Here is a 15,282-nt window from a genome sequence, read left to right on the forward strand (position 1 = left end):
CCTCCAGCAAAGGTGACTCCACCCCACAGAGCTTCCCAAGCATTTCTGAACCTCTTATCCTCAGGGTCAGCCACCTCCTGCCCCCTCTAGAGATGTCTCCAGCACCTGACCAGAACCAGTTCTCCCAGTCAGTGCAGAGAGCTAAATGCCACCTCCCAGAATATCCCTGAGCATCCCTGCTGCTGGATCATCAACAGCAGAGCCCAAAAACTCACCCTGGGCATTGGGAACCCCAGAAAACCAGCAGGAAAAGCCCAATCCCTAAAGGACAAGAGCATCAGGTGCGTGGGCCACACCTGCCCTACAGCCCAGGTGAGTTTTTGGTGAGGGCAGGCGACGCATCCCCACGCCAAGGGGACGGCCAGCGCTCAGAGGGACCAAGCATCCCCGCAGAGCCTGGGGAAGGGATTCCCTGTTTCCCAGGGCCAGGAGGCAGCGGGGAGGCCCTACCTGCTGTCAGACGGCCCAGGGAGCTGCCAGCAGCCCGGCGATCCCGCAATCCTGCTCAACCTCCATCTTAGGCAGGCGGCTCCGGCACGCAGCCGGCTGCGCAAGGTGACCCAAGATGCCTCCTCCCGCCTGAATTATTCAGCAGCGCTTCCACAGCGAGGGGGGGTGGAAAAAAAAACCACCCAAAGGCTCCTTCCTACCTGAGGAGCTGGCATCAGGCAGCAGTCAGAATAATGAGGTCAGCAGCATCAGCGCTGCCACCTCCATCCAGCAGCCGTGGCGGGGAAGGGGGGACCCGGCAGAGGCACACAAAGCCCGAATGAAAGGGCAGCCTTTCATCTCTGCTCCAGATGGGCCAGCAGCTGAGATGCAGCAGGGATAATAGGGGCAGGCAGCAGCTGAGCAGGGGCTCCCCAGTCCCCCGCCAGGAGGAGAGGGGATGGTCCTTGCACAGGGCATCACTTTGTTCAGATTTATTGCTGCCCTTCTGTGCTGTTTCAAGCCCCCCAGAATGACCAGCTTGTGCAGAGAGTGCCGAAAAGTGCACGTTTAGGACAGTCAGCACCACATTATTCCCTGTTTCTGTTCTCCTTCTTGCCGGCCCGGGGAAGCAAAGCGCTCCGCGATGATGAGAACGGGAAGTTTTCACCGGCATTTCTTTCCTGCTTTTAAATCCACCCCCTCCTGAGAGCCAGATAACCTTCAGGGCACACAATGCAGGGGCCTGACAGGACTAAATTCTCAGCTAAATTTAACTCCAACGATATAGGCTCAAACAGTAATTACTGCTTCGCATATTTAAGTGCCTGGAATCGATATCACCTTTAGCCTGGAGCTAATGAAGACACAGACTGGTCAATCAATGGCATCAGCAAGGAAAATTAGCACAATTACTTTTTTTTTGGTGGGGGGGTGTTTGTAAACAGTATGAGTTACAGAATCCCAGAATTACTTGAGTTGGAAGGGACCTTAAAGGACACTTCATGCCAACCCCCAGCCTTGGGCTTCCACCAGGACAACACAAAATCACACTTGCTGCTGCACAAGAGGGAGATTTTGGGGATGCTCCACGGGCTGCATCACTAACCAGGGCTAGGGGACCTTGCCCTTATCCCTGCCCTGCACCGAAGTCATCACCTCCAAGGGACAGAGAGGAAAATGTTTTTACTGCTCCTCTTGATTGCCTCGACTCAAATGATGGCCTGGTAATTAGCAGTAATTACCCAGCAGGGCAGCATCCTGTGGCCACCTCCAGAACACAAGCACCTACTGCATGGGATGTCACTATTCTGAGTGTCCCCCCTGTGCTGGAGAGCACGGCCACACTCGGGCACTTTAAAGCAACTTTCCCTTCCCACTGCACCTGTGACAGCCTGGGTGATGTCAGCACAGCTGGCAAAACCCACCAGGAGCCCAGGTTTTAATGCTGGGGGCTGCATGAGATGCCCAGCAGCCACCAAAAGCAGACTGTGGAGCCCTTGCTGGAAAGCCAGAGCTGAGGTTGTCTCACACTCATTATCTCCTTCCCTAATGAACCATCTCATCCATCACAGCAGCTCTGCTGAATCACAGAATTCCCTGAGCTGGAAGGGACCCACAGGGATCATGGAATCCAGCTCCAGGCCCTGCACAGACACCCCAAAATCCCCACCCTGGGCATCCCTGGAGTGTTGTCCAAACTCCTGGAGCCCTGGCAGCCTCGGGAATGTCACCATTCCCTGGGGAGCCTGGGCAGTGCCCAGCACCCTCTGGGGGAGGAACCTTTCCTGAAATCCAACCTAAACCTGACGCAGCTCCAGCTGTTCCCTGGCTCCTGTCACTGGTCACCAGGGAGAAGAACTCGGTGCCCTGTCCCTGTGTCCACCCCAAAATCCCAGGATCAACTTCCAACTGCAACACCCCAGCCCCACAAAGGGCCACACCGAGAAACCAAAGGGAAAAACAAAACCCAAAAGGACAATGAAGCAGCTCAGTGTCAGTAAATCACTGGACAGCACGCCCAGCTCTTCAAGGGTCACCACCAAAGTCAGCCTTACAGCTGGCAGCTCCTCCTCCCCATTGACCACGCTCGTAATTTTCCCTCTGCACCTCAAAACACCCCCAAAAAACAACCCCAGACCCTCCAAAGTTGGCAGAGAGCAGCGACTCTGTTAACCAAGCTCCAGCCCAGATTAGCAAAGCAGCGATGGCTATAGAAGCACTATAAATTTATGTAAAGAGCTTCAAAAGCAGCGCAGCGGTTTGAATATTCACGCCAGCCCGGTATTTGCATTGTAATAGGGCTTTTCACTCCCAGCCTTCCCTCCGTAAGGAAAAACAAAGCGCCCATCTGGTTTGATTTTGCAAATCGGGCTGGAGTCGCTCTGCAGTGACTCCGGGAGCCCCGGGTGCGATAAAGCCCAAGGTGGAGGCACAAAGCTGATTATTTCAGGAGTAAACAAAGCCAGCCGGTAATTCATCCAGGGAAATGCGGGATTCGGGAATTCCCGAGGAGCTCGGAGCTGCTCCGCTCTGCTGAATCACGGCTAAAACGAGCCCAGAGTCTCCCTCAGCTCCGTTTTGGGGAGCACATGAGGAAGAGGAGCCGGATACACCCAAACTGTCAGCCAGGCACCCAGTAAAATCCCAGCACTGGATGCTGCTAGGCTGTGGAATTTGGCGGTCCTCGGCTCCATCCCTACAGGGATGCTCCAAGAGAGACGGGCCCACGGCTGGGGAGCAGACAGCAGATGCTGTCTGCCGCCCTGGTGACAACGAGAGCTTCGCCGATGACAAAACAACTGCTGTTATTAATTCCTCCAGCCACAGCCGGCTGCTTCCAGGGCTCAGCCCGGCGAGAGCGCTCCAGAACCCGCTCCCAGCGCCCGGAGCATCTCTCCGGGAGCAGGGATGGGGTGCCCTTGGCAGAAGGAGGGCGAGCGGCGCCCGCTACCTGTCACCCCGCGGGACCACTGCCACCAACACCGAGCGGACCCTGGGACCTTTGGGGTGTCACCCACTCACAGCCAACCCCTGAAACCACCACCGCGCCCTGTGGCGAGGAGGAAGCAAACCTAACCCTATCTCCATCACCCCCTTCCTCCAGCACCCCCCCACTTCCAGCGCTCCATCCCTCCAGCATTCTCCCTTTCCCTGCAGCATCTCCCCACCCTCCAGACCCCTCCGTCCCCAGGCACCCACCTCGCCGCTGCGCCCCTTCCCCGCCGGCCCGTCCCGGCGCCCCGCACACGCGGCCGGCCCCGCCGGGAAGGGACGGGAAGGGGCGGGCTGGGCCCCGGCACCGCCCGGGAGGAGGGACCGGAGCGTTCGGCGCTCCCCCCGCACCCGGGGCTCGCTGATGCCCCTTCCCCTTCCCTTCCCCCCCTCGTTCCCCGCAGCCGCCCCCGCGCCCGTCCCGGCCTCACCGGCTGCCGGTGCCGCGGGCGCGGCGGGGCTGGCGGAGCGCTCGGAGCGTTGCGGGGCCGGGGGAGGCGCCGCGTTCAAATGCGGCCGCGTTTATTGGGCCGAGGCTCGGGGGCGGCCCCGGGGGTGCGGGACGGCCCCGGGGCGGGGGGACCGGCGGCCTTTGTGCGGCACCGCCCGGGAACGCCCCCCGGTACAAGGGAGGGCTGCGGGGTCTGCTGGGGTGTCCCGCATCGCCGGGGCACCAACGTGTCCCCGCTGCTCTGCACCCGTGTGGCATCACCTCAGCTTCTTGCTGTTATGGCCCCCAGGGTGGCATCACCCCAACTTCCCGTTGTCCTGCACCTCAGGATAGTATAACCCTCGGTCCCCTATATCCTGATCCCCCGGGTGGCATCACCTCGTTTCCCATCATCCTGCACCCCAGGGGACATCATCCCATCTCCCTGCATCCCCGGGTGGCATCAGCCCAGCTCTCCACTGTCCTGTCCCCTAGGGTGGCACTACCATGGTCCCCACTGTCCCACACCTCAGAGTGGCTCTTCAATGTCCCATCCCCCAAATGGCATCATCACAGCTCCTGTCATCGCACTCCCCAAGGTGGCATCACCCAGCTCCCAACTGTCCCCTCCCCCAGGGTGACATCACCTGAGTTCCCATCATTCTGCACCCCACGGGGACATCCCTTGGCTCCTGCTGCCCTGCACTCCAGAGCAGCATCACCCCAGCTCCATCCTGTCCCCCAGATGGCATCACCCAACTGTCCTGCACCCCAGGGTGGCATCACCCTGGCTCTCATCCTCCCACAAGCCAAGTGGACACCACTGAGTCCTTGCTGTCCTGTCCCCCAAGGTGGCATCACCCCGGCTCCCCACTGTCCTGTCCCCCAAGGTGGCATCACCCCGGCTCCCCACTGTCCTGTCCCCCACGGTGGCATCACCCCGGCTCCCCACTGTCCTGTCCCCCGAGGTGGCATCACCCCGGCTCCACGCTGTCCTGCACCCCAGGGGACAAGGCCCTGCAGCTCCTCATTGTCCCAAAAAAACACTGGCACGTCACCTGGGCTGTCCCACGCCTGAAGGTCACGGCAGCACATCGCTGTTCCCGCCCTGGGGACGTGGCACCCTGGCTCCCTGCCACTCCCGGGGACCATGTCACCCCACTGTCCCCTGCCCTGGGGACACGACACCCCAGCTCCCTGCCATCCCTGGGCCTGGGGGACAACATCCCCGGTCTCTTTGTGTCACCGTGACACAGGAGAGCTGCTGCGCTGTGACATCCACCCCTGCACCGCCCCAGCCCGGGCGGTGGCTCCGCACTGTCCCGCCCGTGCCCCTCACTCTCTTTGGGGGGTGACAGAAGCTTTTTTCCCCAGGAGCCAGCGCAGGAGCAGGGGAGCCCGGGGCGGTGACACAACAGGCTCCAGCAGAGCTCCAGCCCTCGCTCCGAGCCCGGCAGCCCCGCTGGAAGCCGGAGCCGCCGCCCGCCCACGCTCCTGCTCCGCGCCAGCCGAGCCGCGGGAAGCCGGCGGTCCCCAAGGCTTGTGGATTCTCTGATGGCTAATAAGGGGTTCCACCCACGCTGCAATCCGCTCTCGAGCAATTGCAGGAGAATATTTTGCTGGGGTTTTTTTTTTTTTTTTTTGGTGAAAATGCCAGGGGCGAAATGACTTCTTAGCCTTCTTCCCTTTTTCGAGGCGGCTCTGGCCTGCGGGTCTGAGAAATTTCGTGGGGAGGAGCGAGGGGAACACAAAAACCTCGCTCAGATCATAAACCAGGCTTAAAACCCCACAGCAGAGCCACGGGTGGGTTTGCCACCACACGAGGACATCTGGGACACGTGAGGTGACGGCGTAAAGAGCTCCAAAAGTATTGTAATAAAATATTGTCATAAAATATTTAGGGATAGCTCTGCTGCACATCACCTGGCATGTCACTGCCACCTGCCCCGGGGGCAGCGCTGCGGCTGTGGGACGTGGCACAATGTCCCCAGCACAGCCCTGTCCAGGGATGCGGCCGTGTCCCCGCGGTGACAGCAGCAAGGCAAGGTGACACCAGAGGGAAGGGGTCCTTTGCCGGACAGATGTCAGCAGCCGTGGCTTTGTGCCGGCCAAGGGCTTTTTGTCTGGGTTTTTAACATTTGCCATTTTTCTCCGCCGCTTTCTTCTGCCCTGACACTTGCTGAGGGTTTTTCTTTCTTTCCTTTCTCCCTCTCTTTCCACATTTGCTTTTCCATCCCCGCTTCAAACACTTTTTCTCCGCGTATTATGCTGAAGTTGGAACCATCTGGTGCTTTGTTTTGTTGCGAGCCCGGCGAGTGCCAGGACCTTTATCCCCCTCACCATCCTCCTCCTGCCTCTCTAATCCAAGCGACAGCCCCGAAAAGTCCCCCCCTGTCCCCCAACAAAGCCACGGGCCACACGCGTGCACGGGCGGGTGATGGGGACAGCAGCACGCTCGGTGTCCCCATGTCCCCATCCCACAGGGACATGCAGCCCCCCGCCTCAGGAGCGCTGCAAATCATCCCAGTGCAAATTCCTGACTCAATTTTAGGACCAGCTGTTAGCAGAGGCATCCTGATTTTATTTTTCCCACCGGAGAAAAGCGCCTTTCTGGGGAGCCACGGAGCCGTGCCAGACACGGAACCCTCCCGCCTATTTTTGGAGCCCCCCTTCCCAGCGAGCAGCTGCGCTCCAGGATGGCATTTACAGCCAGCTCGGAAGGAAGGAAACCTCGGCTCAACCAACGTCACAAAAATCGGGACACGTGGGAAACACGGGGATTGCAGGACATCAGCCACCGACGGACCCGCGGCTGGCACGGAGCCACCCAAAACCAGGGGCAGCGGCTGCGCAGGCGGTGGGTGACCCCTGTGCGAGGCCGTGGGTGCCCGGCTCCTGCAGAGACACCCTCCCGGCTTGGCTCTGGCTGCTCCGTCACGCTTTCCTTCCCATTTTCCCTGAACAATGGGGTGCTTTGTTCTAGGGCGAGGAAAAGTCCGGCTGCCGCGCCGGGAGCTGGGGGGGGAGCTGCGAGCTGCTCCTGCATTCCTGGGGTCTTTCCAGCTGTGCCCTGTTGGGCACAGGAACCCCTCACCCCGGCCAGGACAGGGGGAAGAGGGTGGTCAAATAGCCAAAAAATTCAGAAAAAAAAAAAAAAAAAGGAAAAAGAAAAAAAAAAGGAAAAAAAGAACCCCATGAAACCATCAGCAAAACATAAAAGGGAAAAGGAAAAGACGCTGTAGGAAAAAAAAAAACAAAAAACAAAAAAACAGCTGGAGGGAGTCTCCCCATCTCCCAGCCGGTGCCGGGAGAAGTTTGGAATGACATAAGCCCAAACTTTGCTATTTTTTGCACGAAACAAAGGCGAGCCCTGCTCAGCCGCAGTGGTACCGCCGCTCCTCGGCCGCGGCTCGCTGCTGCCATCCCACGTCCGGCTCCCTCCGCACAATCTCCTCCCCGCACCGCCTCTCCGGCCTCATCCTGCCTCTTTCCACCCGAGGATTTTCCCTTCAGCCCAGGAAAACCTCGTGTTTGCTGTGCTGAGTCCTTATGGCAAGAAATATTTGGGTGGTTGCTCCATCCTGGGGAGCGCTCTGAGCTTTCCAAGCTCTGTGCCAGCCCCTTACAGCCCCCAGGAGCTCCAGACTCCACTGGCACCTTGCCCAGCCCTTTGGGCATCCCTGGAGTTTTTGGAGATCACCTCTCCCATCATCTTCATGAGAATTCACTGCTGAGCTGCAGCCCCAGCACTCTTGGAATGGGGAAAAATCGGGGCTGAAAGGAAAAGCTCTGGCCTGTGAAAGCAGCTGGGAATGGGGGAAAATTGGAAGTGGCAGGAAAAGCTCTGGCTTGTGAAAGCAGCTGGGGAAAATTGGGGTGGAAGGAAAAGCTCTGACTTGTGAAAGCAGCTGGGAATGGGGAAAATTGGGGTGGAAGGAAAAGCTCTGGCTTGTGAAAGCAGCTGGGAATGGGGGAAAATTGGGGGTGGAAGGAAAAGTTCTAAGCCTGTGAAATCGGATTGGGAAATGGGGAGAGTTTGGGGGTGGAAGGAAAAGCTCTGGTTCGTGAAACCAGCTTGGAATGGGGAAAAACCAGAGGTGGAAGGAAACGTTCTGGCTTGTGTGGGGAAAAACAGGGGATGGAAGGAAAAGCTCTGGCTGTGAAACCAGCTGGGTGTGTTGGTCATTTCCCCCATTCCCCTGCCCCCTGAGGCATGGGAAGAGCAGCTCAGGGCTGGCTTGTGCCTCCTCATTGCAGCAGCTGCTGGTGGGGAACACGCAGTGCCTGCCCACAGCCCCGGTTTGGCTGGACCTGTTTGTCTTTGCATTTGCATTTTGCTGCTGAGGCAGGGTTAGATTAGATATTGGGAAAGAATTGTTCTCTGTGAGGGTGGGGAGGCCCTGGCACAGGGTGCCCAGAGAAGCTGTGGATCTCTGGAAGTGTCCAAGGCCAGGCTGGACAGGGTTTGGAGCAGCCTGGGATGGTGGAAGGTGTCCCTGCCCATGGTAGGGGGGTGGGATGGGATGGTCTTCAAGGCTCCTTTAACCCAAACCATTCTGGGATTCCATGATTCCAACTCAGGAAAAGCAGCACAGGTCTTACCTTGGATAAAAGCAGCTCCAAATGCCAGCCTGGGTGGCTGCTCCTCTGGGAAAAGGTTTGTCCCCAGCCCTCCCACAGTTGATTTATGGGGTCCCTGCTGTGGGCCCCACTGACAGGTGAGGTGCTGAAGGGCTGGCCCAGCTGTGGGTGCCTTCCAGCAGCACATCCTCCTGCACCTGGCAGGCTTGCACAGGGAATTCTGCAGAAACAGGGATATTTCTGTCCTGGTGGGAGGTTTCATCCTGAAAAGGCCCAGCTGACTCACCCTGACAGAGCTGCAGGTGGGAGGCTCAGCTGGGAGGGCAGGCAGCAGCAGGTTTCCACCCTTCCTGCTGAATCCTAGGGTCACCAGGTTTAGTGTCAAACCACTTTTAAAATTATTTTTATTTTTGAACTGGAAAGCTCTCTCTCTGTGCTCCTTGCCCGTGGCAAGGCTGCTTTCCCTGGTCTGTCACCTTACTGCTGGCTCCATGCTCCCCCTGGCCTCTTTTGGGGTACAGAGGAACTGCACATTTTCTAGAGTCCCCTCAAAATCCACCCAGCCCGGGGTCACAGGGGGCTGCAGATTTTCTGGGGTCCCTGGGGGACCGGGGACTGCAGATTTTATGGGGTTCCCCTTAAACCTACCCGTCCTGGGGGGACAGAGAGCTATAGATGTCCTGGGGTCCCTGGGGGACAGAGGACTGCCACCTGATGGCATCCCTCTAGCCAGCGCTGGGGGACAAGGGGATGTGACCCTGCCAGAGACACCCTGGGACCCGGCCAGCGCTGGGGGACAAGGGGATGTCACCCTGCCAGAGACCCCCTGGGGGACAGGGCTGCAGCCCGGCCGGGTCCCCCCAGTCCCCTGGCGCGGGCGGTGACACCGCGGGTGGCTCTGTCCCCGTCCCTGTCCCCGCCGCGCGGACGGGCGCGTCCTGGGCGTGTCCTGGTGACACGGACGTGATGTCCCCGTGACGTGGGCGTGTCCCCCGTGGTGGGCGTGGCCTGTCGGCGCTGTCGTGCGCACAGCGATGCGGCGGCGCGGCGGGGACGGCGACAGCGGCGGCAGCGGCGACATTGTCCGGGCGGAGGGCAAGCTCGCCGTGGCCCGGCACGGGCGGTGAGTACGGCCACCGTGGGGACATCAGCGTGGGGACACCGCCGTGCCGTGTGTCCCCGTCCCCAGCCCTGTCCCCTGTCGCGTCTCTGCGCTGTCCCCCGTGCCGTGGCTCTGTCCCCGTGCTGCCCTGCTGGGGCTGTCACCCCGCGCTCTGTGTCCCCACGCCGTGGCCCGGTCACCCTGCCGGGCCGTGACCCCGTGTGTGTCCCCGCTGCCGTGGCCGTGTCACCCTGTGGCTGGCGCCAGCCCATCCTCGTGGCCGTGTCCCCGGATCATCTTGCCACGACAGTGACTCCACACTGTCCCCGTGTCACCCTGCCAGCGCCGTGACCCCGTGCAGTGGCCGTGTGGCCGTGTCACCCTGCCGGGGCCACAATCCTGTCCTGTGGCCGTGTCCCCGTGCCGTGCCGTGGCTTGTCACCCTGCTGTCCCACTTGGCCCGCGGTGGGGCTGTCCCCGCGGTCCCACCTGAGAATTCCCCGCAGCCTCTCCAGGGCATTCCCGTCTGTCCCAGCCCCGTGTCCTGGGGGATAACCGGGATCTGAGGAGCTGCCCGTGCCTCCAGCACAGCCCCCGCCGTCCTGGAATGTCCCCATTCCCTGGGGACCGGTGCCATCGTGCCCTGGCACCCCTTGGCAGTCCTTCCTGAGGGTCCTGCAGCATTCCCAGGGCAGGGAATGGACCAGGGGCTTGGTCTGGCAGGGACTGAGCAGTGCCTGGCTCCCATCTCAGCCCTCTGCCCTAAATCCCCCTTGCCCAGGCTGATTGCCCCATCACCATTTGCCCACGGGGGTGTTGATGCTGGGACAGCTGCAGCTCTTGGCTTTCCTTTCCCACCTGGGCCTGGTTTGGGGTGACTTATGGGGTTTTAGGGTCACTAATGGTATCCTGGGGTCACTTGTGGGGTCACTTAGAGGTTTGGGGTGTTCTGGGATCATTTGTGGGGCAGCGAGGGCCGGTTTGGGGCCACTTGTGTGGTCACTTATGGGGCTTGGGGGTCACTTATGGGTCATTAAGGGGGTTTTAGGGTCACTTACGTGTTGCTAATGGGATTTGGGGTCGCCCATGGGTCTGGGATCACTTTTGGGTCAGTTATGAGGTTTGGGGGGCACTTGAGGTTCTCTAATGGGGTTTTAGGTCACTTATGTGTTGCTAATGGGGTTTTGGGTCACCCATGGGTCTGGGGTCACTTGTGGGTCACTGATGGGGTTTTGGGGTCACTTGTGGGGCAGCGAGGCCTGGTTTGAGCAGAACCCTGGAATGGCAGGGCACTGTTGGAGGTGGTGCTGCTGGCTCTGGGGGACATCACCCCCAAGCCCCTTTCCCTCCTTGCTCCTTGTCCCTGGGGCACTGCAGGAGCTCTCAATGCCAGGCTTGGGGCACATCTGGCTGTGTCTGGCCAGCCAGGGCTCGGGGTGTTGTCACAGAGTATCGGTTGTTCTTTATTGCAGGTTTGACTTGCAGCTCCCAGCCCTGGCACATTCCCTGCCCTTCCTGCCTCCAGGCACCCATGTGGGAGGGCGTGGGACCAGATCAGGGCCGCTGTCACCCAGTGTCACAATGGTGCTGCTCAGACAGCTAGGCTCCATTCCCTAGAGCCAAGCACAGCACTGCTGTGGAAATCCACTTCCCACCCCCAGAGGCGTTGGGATCAGCCTCAGGCCCTTGCAGCTGTATCCAAGCCTGGTGGGAAATGGGGAGCTGCCCCCCAAATCCCTGGGGATGGGCGGGGATGTGCTGATGGTGCCTCCCCTGCAGGGCCGGGCGCTGGTGGCTGCCATGGCTGCGCACGCTCCTCCTGGCCCCGCTCCTTGCCTACTTCTCCGTGCCCTTCCTCATCCGCCTCTTCCCCAGCCTGCTCAACAAATTCGTCTACCTGAACTTCTGTGAGTATCCCAGGGCTGTCCCGAGCAGGGAGCTCCCACAGGGATTCAGCTGGCTGCTGCAGACCCCCCAAAGCACGGGTGGCACCGTGCCAGGGTGGCACCTGAACAGTGTTTATCCTGCTGTGCCCTGGGCCAGCAGAGGAGGCAGAAGGGATCTTTGCCCGTGTTTTGCAAGCTCTAATAAGGTGCTGCTGCCCACCCAGTTTAATGCCTGCAGCCACAACACGCCCAGGCACGCTCAGCATCAGTGGGGCTGGGAATTCGGGTGGGAGGAGGAGGTGGCAAAGGGCTCAGCTCGTCTGCCTCAGCGTGGCCCGTGATAATGTGGAACAAATAACACCCTGATTTAGAAAGAATTGTGTGAAACAACTGGGTGAGAGGATTCTGTGGTTTCTCCATCAGTGGCCTTCCCTTTCTTCGTGGACTTTCGGCGGCCGGAGCTGCTGGTGAACAACACCATCAGCCTGTACCTGACCACCGAGCCGGGCGTCACAGTCGGCATCTGGTGAGCAGGATGTCCTCAGGACATGCCCAGCATTCCATGGGGGACAGCAGTGTCCTGGTGGAGCCCCCAGGGTAACCCCCTGTCCCCCCAGGCACACGGTGCCAAGCAGCAGAGGGGCTGAGGCGCAGGGCAAGGACCAGCGCTGGTACGAGGAGGCTCTTGCCGATGCTCACCCCGTGATCATCTACCTGCATGGCAATGGGGGCACCAGGTGAGTTCCTGAGCTGCTGCTGCAGGGCCAGGAGCAGGGCAGGGTGGCTGCTCTGGGCTGAGAAGCAGGGCAGGATGGCTGCTCTGAGCTGAGAAGCAGCAAACTCGAGGCAGCAGCCAGCAGTGCTGCGGGGCCGGGGCTGCTGTGGCGGTCTCTGACCCCAGCAGTGAAGGAGAATTCCTGTAAAATAAAGGGAAAAGTAAAAATCCACCCACCCTACAGCATCCAGCGCTTCCCTTCTGGGGTCAGGTCACCCTGGTTCCTCACCTGCACTGGTGCTGGAGGGAAGGGTCCCTTGGGGTCCCCCCAAGCTCTAACCCCATTTTCCCTGTCAGGGCTGCGAGACACCGTGTCCAGTTCTTGAAGGTAAGTGGTGGCCTGTGGGGACACTGGGACCTGCTGGGAGTGAGGCTCCTGCTGGCCCTGGGGACCCCACAGAGACCCTGTGCAGAGTGAATGGGCTGTGTTGGGGGTCCTGGAGTGCAGCCCCTGCCAGGACATAACTCAGTGCTGCTCTGACAGACGATGGGGGCTGCTGACTTCCACATCCTGGCTCTCGACTACAGAGGTAAAGTTGTCCCCTTGCCTCTTGCTGGGTGATCCCCCTTTTGGGGCCACCAGGATTGTGACACTGAGCTGTGTCCCCCACAGGCTATGGGGACTCCACTGGATACCCCTCAGAGAGTGGCTTCAACACAGACGTCCTGGCACTCTATGACTGGGTGAAAGCACGGAGTGGGAACAGCAGCATCCTCTTCTGGGGACATTCCTTGGGGACAGGGTAGGTGCAGGGGGCAGGATGGGGACACACCAGAGCCCACCCTGTGCCCCCTGGGGATGGACCAAGGGTTTGGAGCAGCTCCTTGGTGGAGGCCCCTGCAAAGCCAAACGCAGCCAACAAGGGGGACCTGAAGGAGCTGTGTGTCCCCCCCGTGCTGCTCCCCCTCACTGTCACCTCTCCTGTCACAGGATTGCCACCAACGCAGCAAGGAAACTGCAGGAGGAGCGAGGTGAGGGCCAGCATGGATGGGCTGTCCCCATGCAGTGTCACCCTGAGGCTCTGCACTGCCCTGGCCTGATTTTGAGATGAGGATCCCTCCCTATCCTCCCTATCGGGATGGGGACATCTTGGCCCCACTGCAGGCTGGGAGGGGAGTGTGGCAGCAGCCTGGCAGGGGGACAGCCCCTCAAAGCCATGCCCACTCCCCCCTCACTCTGCCCTCAGGGGTCCAGGTTGATGCTGTTGTCCTGGAGTCTCCCTACACCAACATCCGAGACGCGGCTGCCAACATCCCCTTCACCAAGGTGAGTCTGGGGGCTCTGCCTCTGGGGTCCCCCAGCAGTGACAGCCCCAGATTCCTGGGTCTCCCCCCTCACAGCTGAATCCAGCCATGGTTTAGCACTTCCAAACTCTCTCTCTCCCTGCCAGGTCTACCGGCACCTCCCCGGTTTTGAGTACCTCATCCTGGACTCCATGGCTCGGGCAGGAATGTTCTTCCCCAGCGATGAGAAGTGAGTTGCTGTTGGGAAGGGGCACAGCAGACCCCAGGGGCTGTGGGAATGATGCCAGGACCACGTGGCCAAGGAGAGGTGTCAGTCAGCCCATTGAAATTCCTGCCCTCCTGTGTTTACCCAGATTACTCATACTTCACAAGTGGCTTTTTGTTTGCATAATGTCAGGTACCAGTTTGGTTATTGAGCAAAGTCCACAAGCCACCATCCTTTTTTTGGCACCCCTCTTCCTTGTGGCAGACAGAGGTCCAAAATCCGTTTGATTTATGGGTGCTTTTGAAATTGGGGTTAAGGTGATTAGGGTGCTTGGTGCTGCCATGCCAGGGCAAGCAGCATGGGCATGAGGATAGCTCTGAGGGGCAGTGCTGGGGGATCAGGGTGCTGTGGGAATTTTCACAGGGATTGAGGAAGCTCCTGGGGGCCTGTTGGCTCTGGGGAGCGTCCTCAGGGCTGTGCTTGCTGCCCGCAGCGTGAAGGTGCTGGGCTGCCCCCTCCTCATCCTGCATGCAGATGATGATGACGTCGTGCCTCCAAAGCTGGGACACAAGGTGGGCACCTGCCACCCGGGCTTTGAGCCTGGCTTGGGAGGCTGGAGTGGCCAGAGAGGGGATGGGCACACACCAGGAGGGGTTTGGGGTCCCTGCTGGTGCAGTAACCGTGCTCCTGCCCCGTGGCAGCTCTACGAGACAGCACTCGAAGCCTACAAGGACAAATCCAAGGTGAAGTTAATCACCTTTCCCAAAAAGCTGGGCTTGGGCCACGACTACATCTCCTTCAACCCAGAGCTGCCTGCCCTGGTGAAGTAAGTGCTGCTCCACAGAAATGGGGGGGGCACCACAGGCTGAGCCTGGGCCTCCCCTTCACTGGTGCCCCTTCTCCTGCTGCCTGCCCCCTGCTCCTTCCCCTCCCCACGGTGTTTGCTGGCATCACTTTCCAAACTTCAGTCACTCCCTGCTGCCCTGAGCCTGTCCTCAGCCCGGGTGGGGAGCCACCTTGGGGAGGTGGCTCTGGGGACACCAGCTCCTCTTTGCTCTGGGCGCAGAGATGCTCCAAGCCCAGCTCAGCCCCGCATGCAGGGATCACAAATCAGCACGGGAGGGTCGGTGACACAGTGTAAGATTTATTACATCTTGTTGCAGAGACTTCTTAAACATGAAGTGATGCCAATTGCTGCCTGCACTGATCCCATGCTCCCTCAAATGCACTCCAGGACCCCCCCCCTGCCATGGCACTGAACTTACTGCTGTAAGTAATAAAAACTACTAAGAAACTTTTCAGTTACCCTCTGCCTCCAGGATGCTGCAGTTTACTCAAGGGATGGAGACACTGATGTGGTCTGGGCCACCAGAGCCACGACTGGGAGCATCCCACAGGACACTGGTGGGGCTACATGGGCCTGACACCCCCCTATCCTGCTTCAGCAGCACTGTGAGGGCCCAGCCAGCTGTGTCCAACTGCATCCAGCTGTGCTGCCGCTGGCAGCCCTCTTTCTGCATCAGCACTGATGGAAGCAAGCCCAGCCCCAATTTTAGCCTCCAGCAAACAGCCCCCTCCGGACTCCAATGGCACTTCTTTATTTCCAGCACCTAATGCAAGCAACGGGGCGACGTG

General features: G+C 59.9%; 1 protein-coding gene across 1 annotated transcript; it reads left to right on the forward strand.

Annotated features, from left to right (window-relative positions):
- Positions 1 to 9,445: 9,445 nt before the first annotated feature.
- On the forward strand, positions 9,446 to 14,945 carry ABHD12B (abhydrolase domain containing 12B). The gene is made up of 13 exons (XM_084207528.1): positions 9,446 to 9,557; positions 11,316 to 11,443; positions 11,846 to 11,948; positions 12,040 to 12,159; positions 12,495 to 12,525; positions 12,682 to 12,727; positions 12,811 to 12,940; positions 13,129 to 13,169; positions 13,385 to 13,464; positions 13,589 to 13,671; positions 14,141 to 14,219; positions 14,349 to 14,473; positions 14,811 to 14,945. Exons 1-13 carry the CDS (start codon positions 9,469 to 9,471, stop codon positions 14,830 to 14,832), a joined length of 1,077 nt encoding a protein of 358 aa, XP_084063654.1. The 5' UTR covers positions 9,446 to 9,468; the 3' UTR covers positions 14,833 to 14,945.
- Positions 14,946 to 15,282: the final 337 nt, after the last annotated feature.

Source organism: Fringilla coelebs (genome assembly GCF_963513975.1).
Source record: "Fringilla coelebs genome assembly, chromosome: 6".
Lineage (NCBI taxonomy): Eukaryota > Metazoa > Chordata > Aves > Passeriformes > Fringillidae > Fringilla > Fringilla coelebs.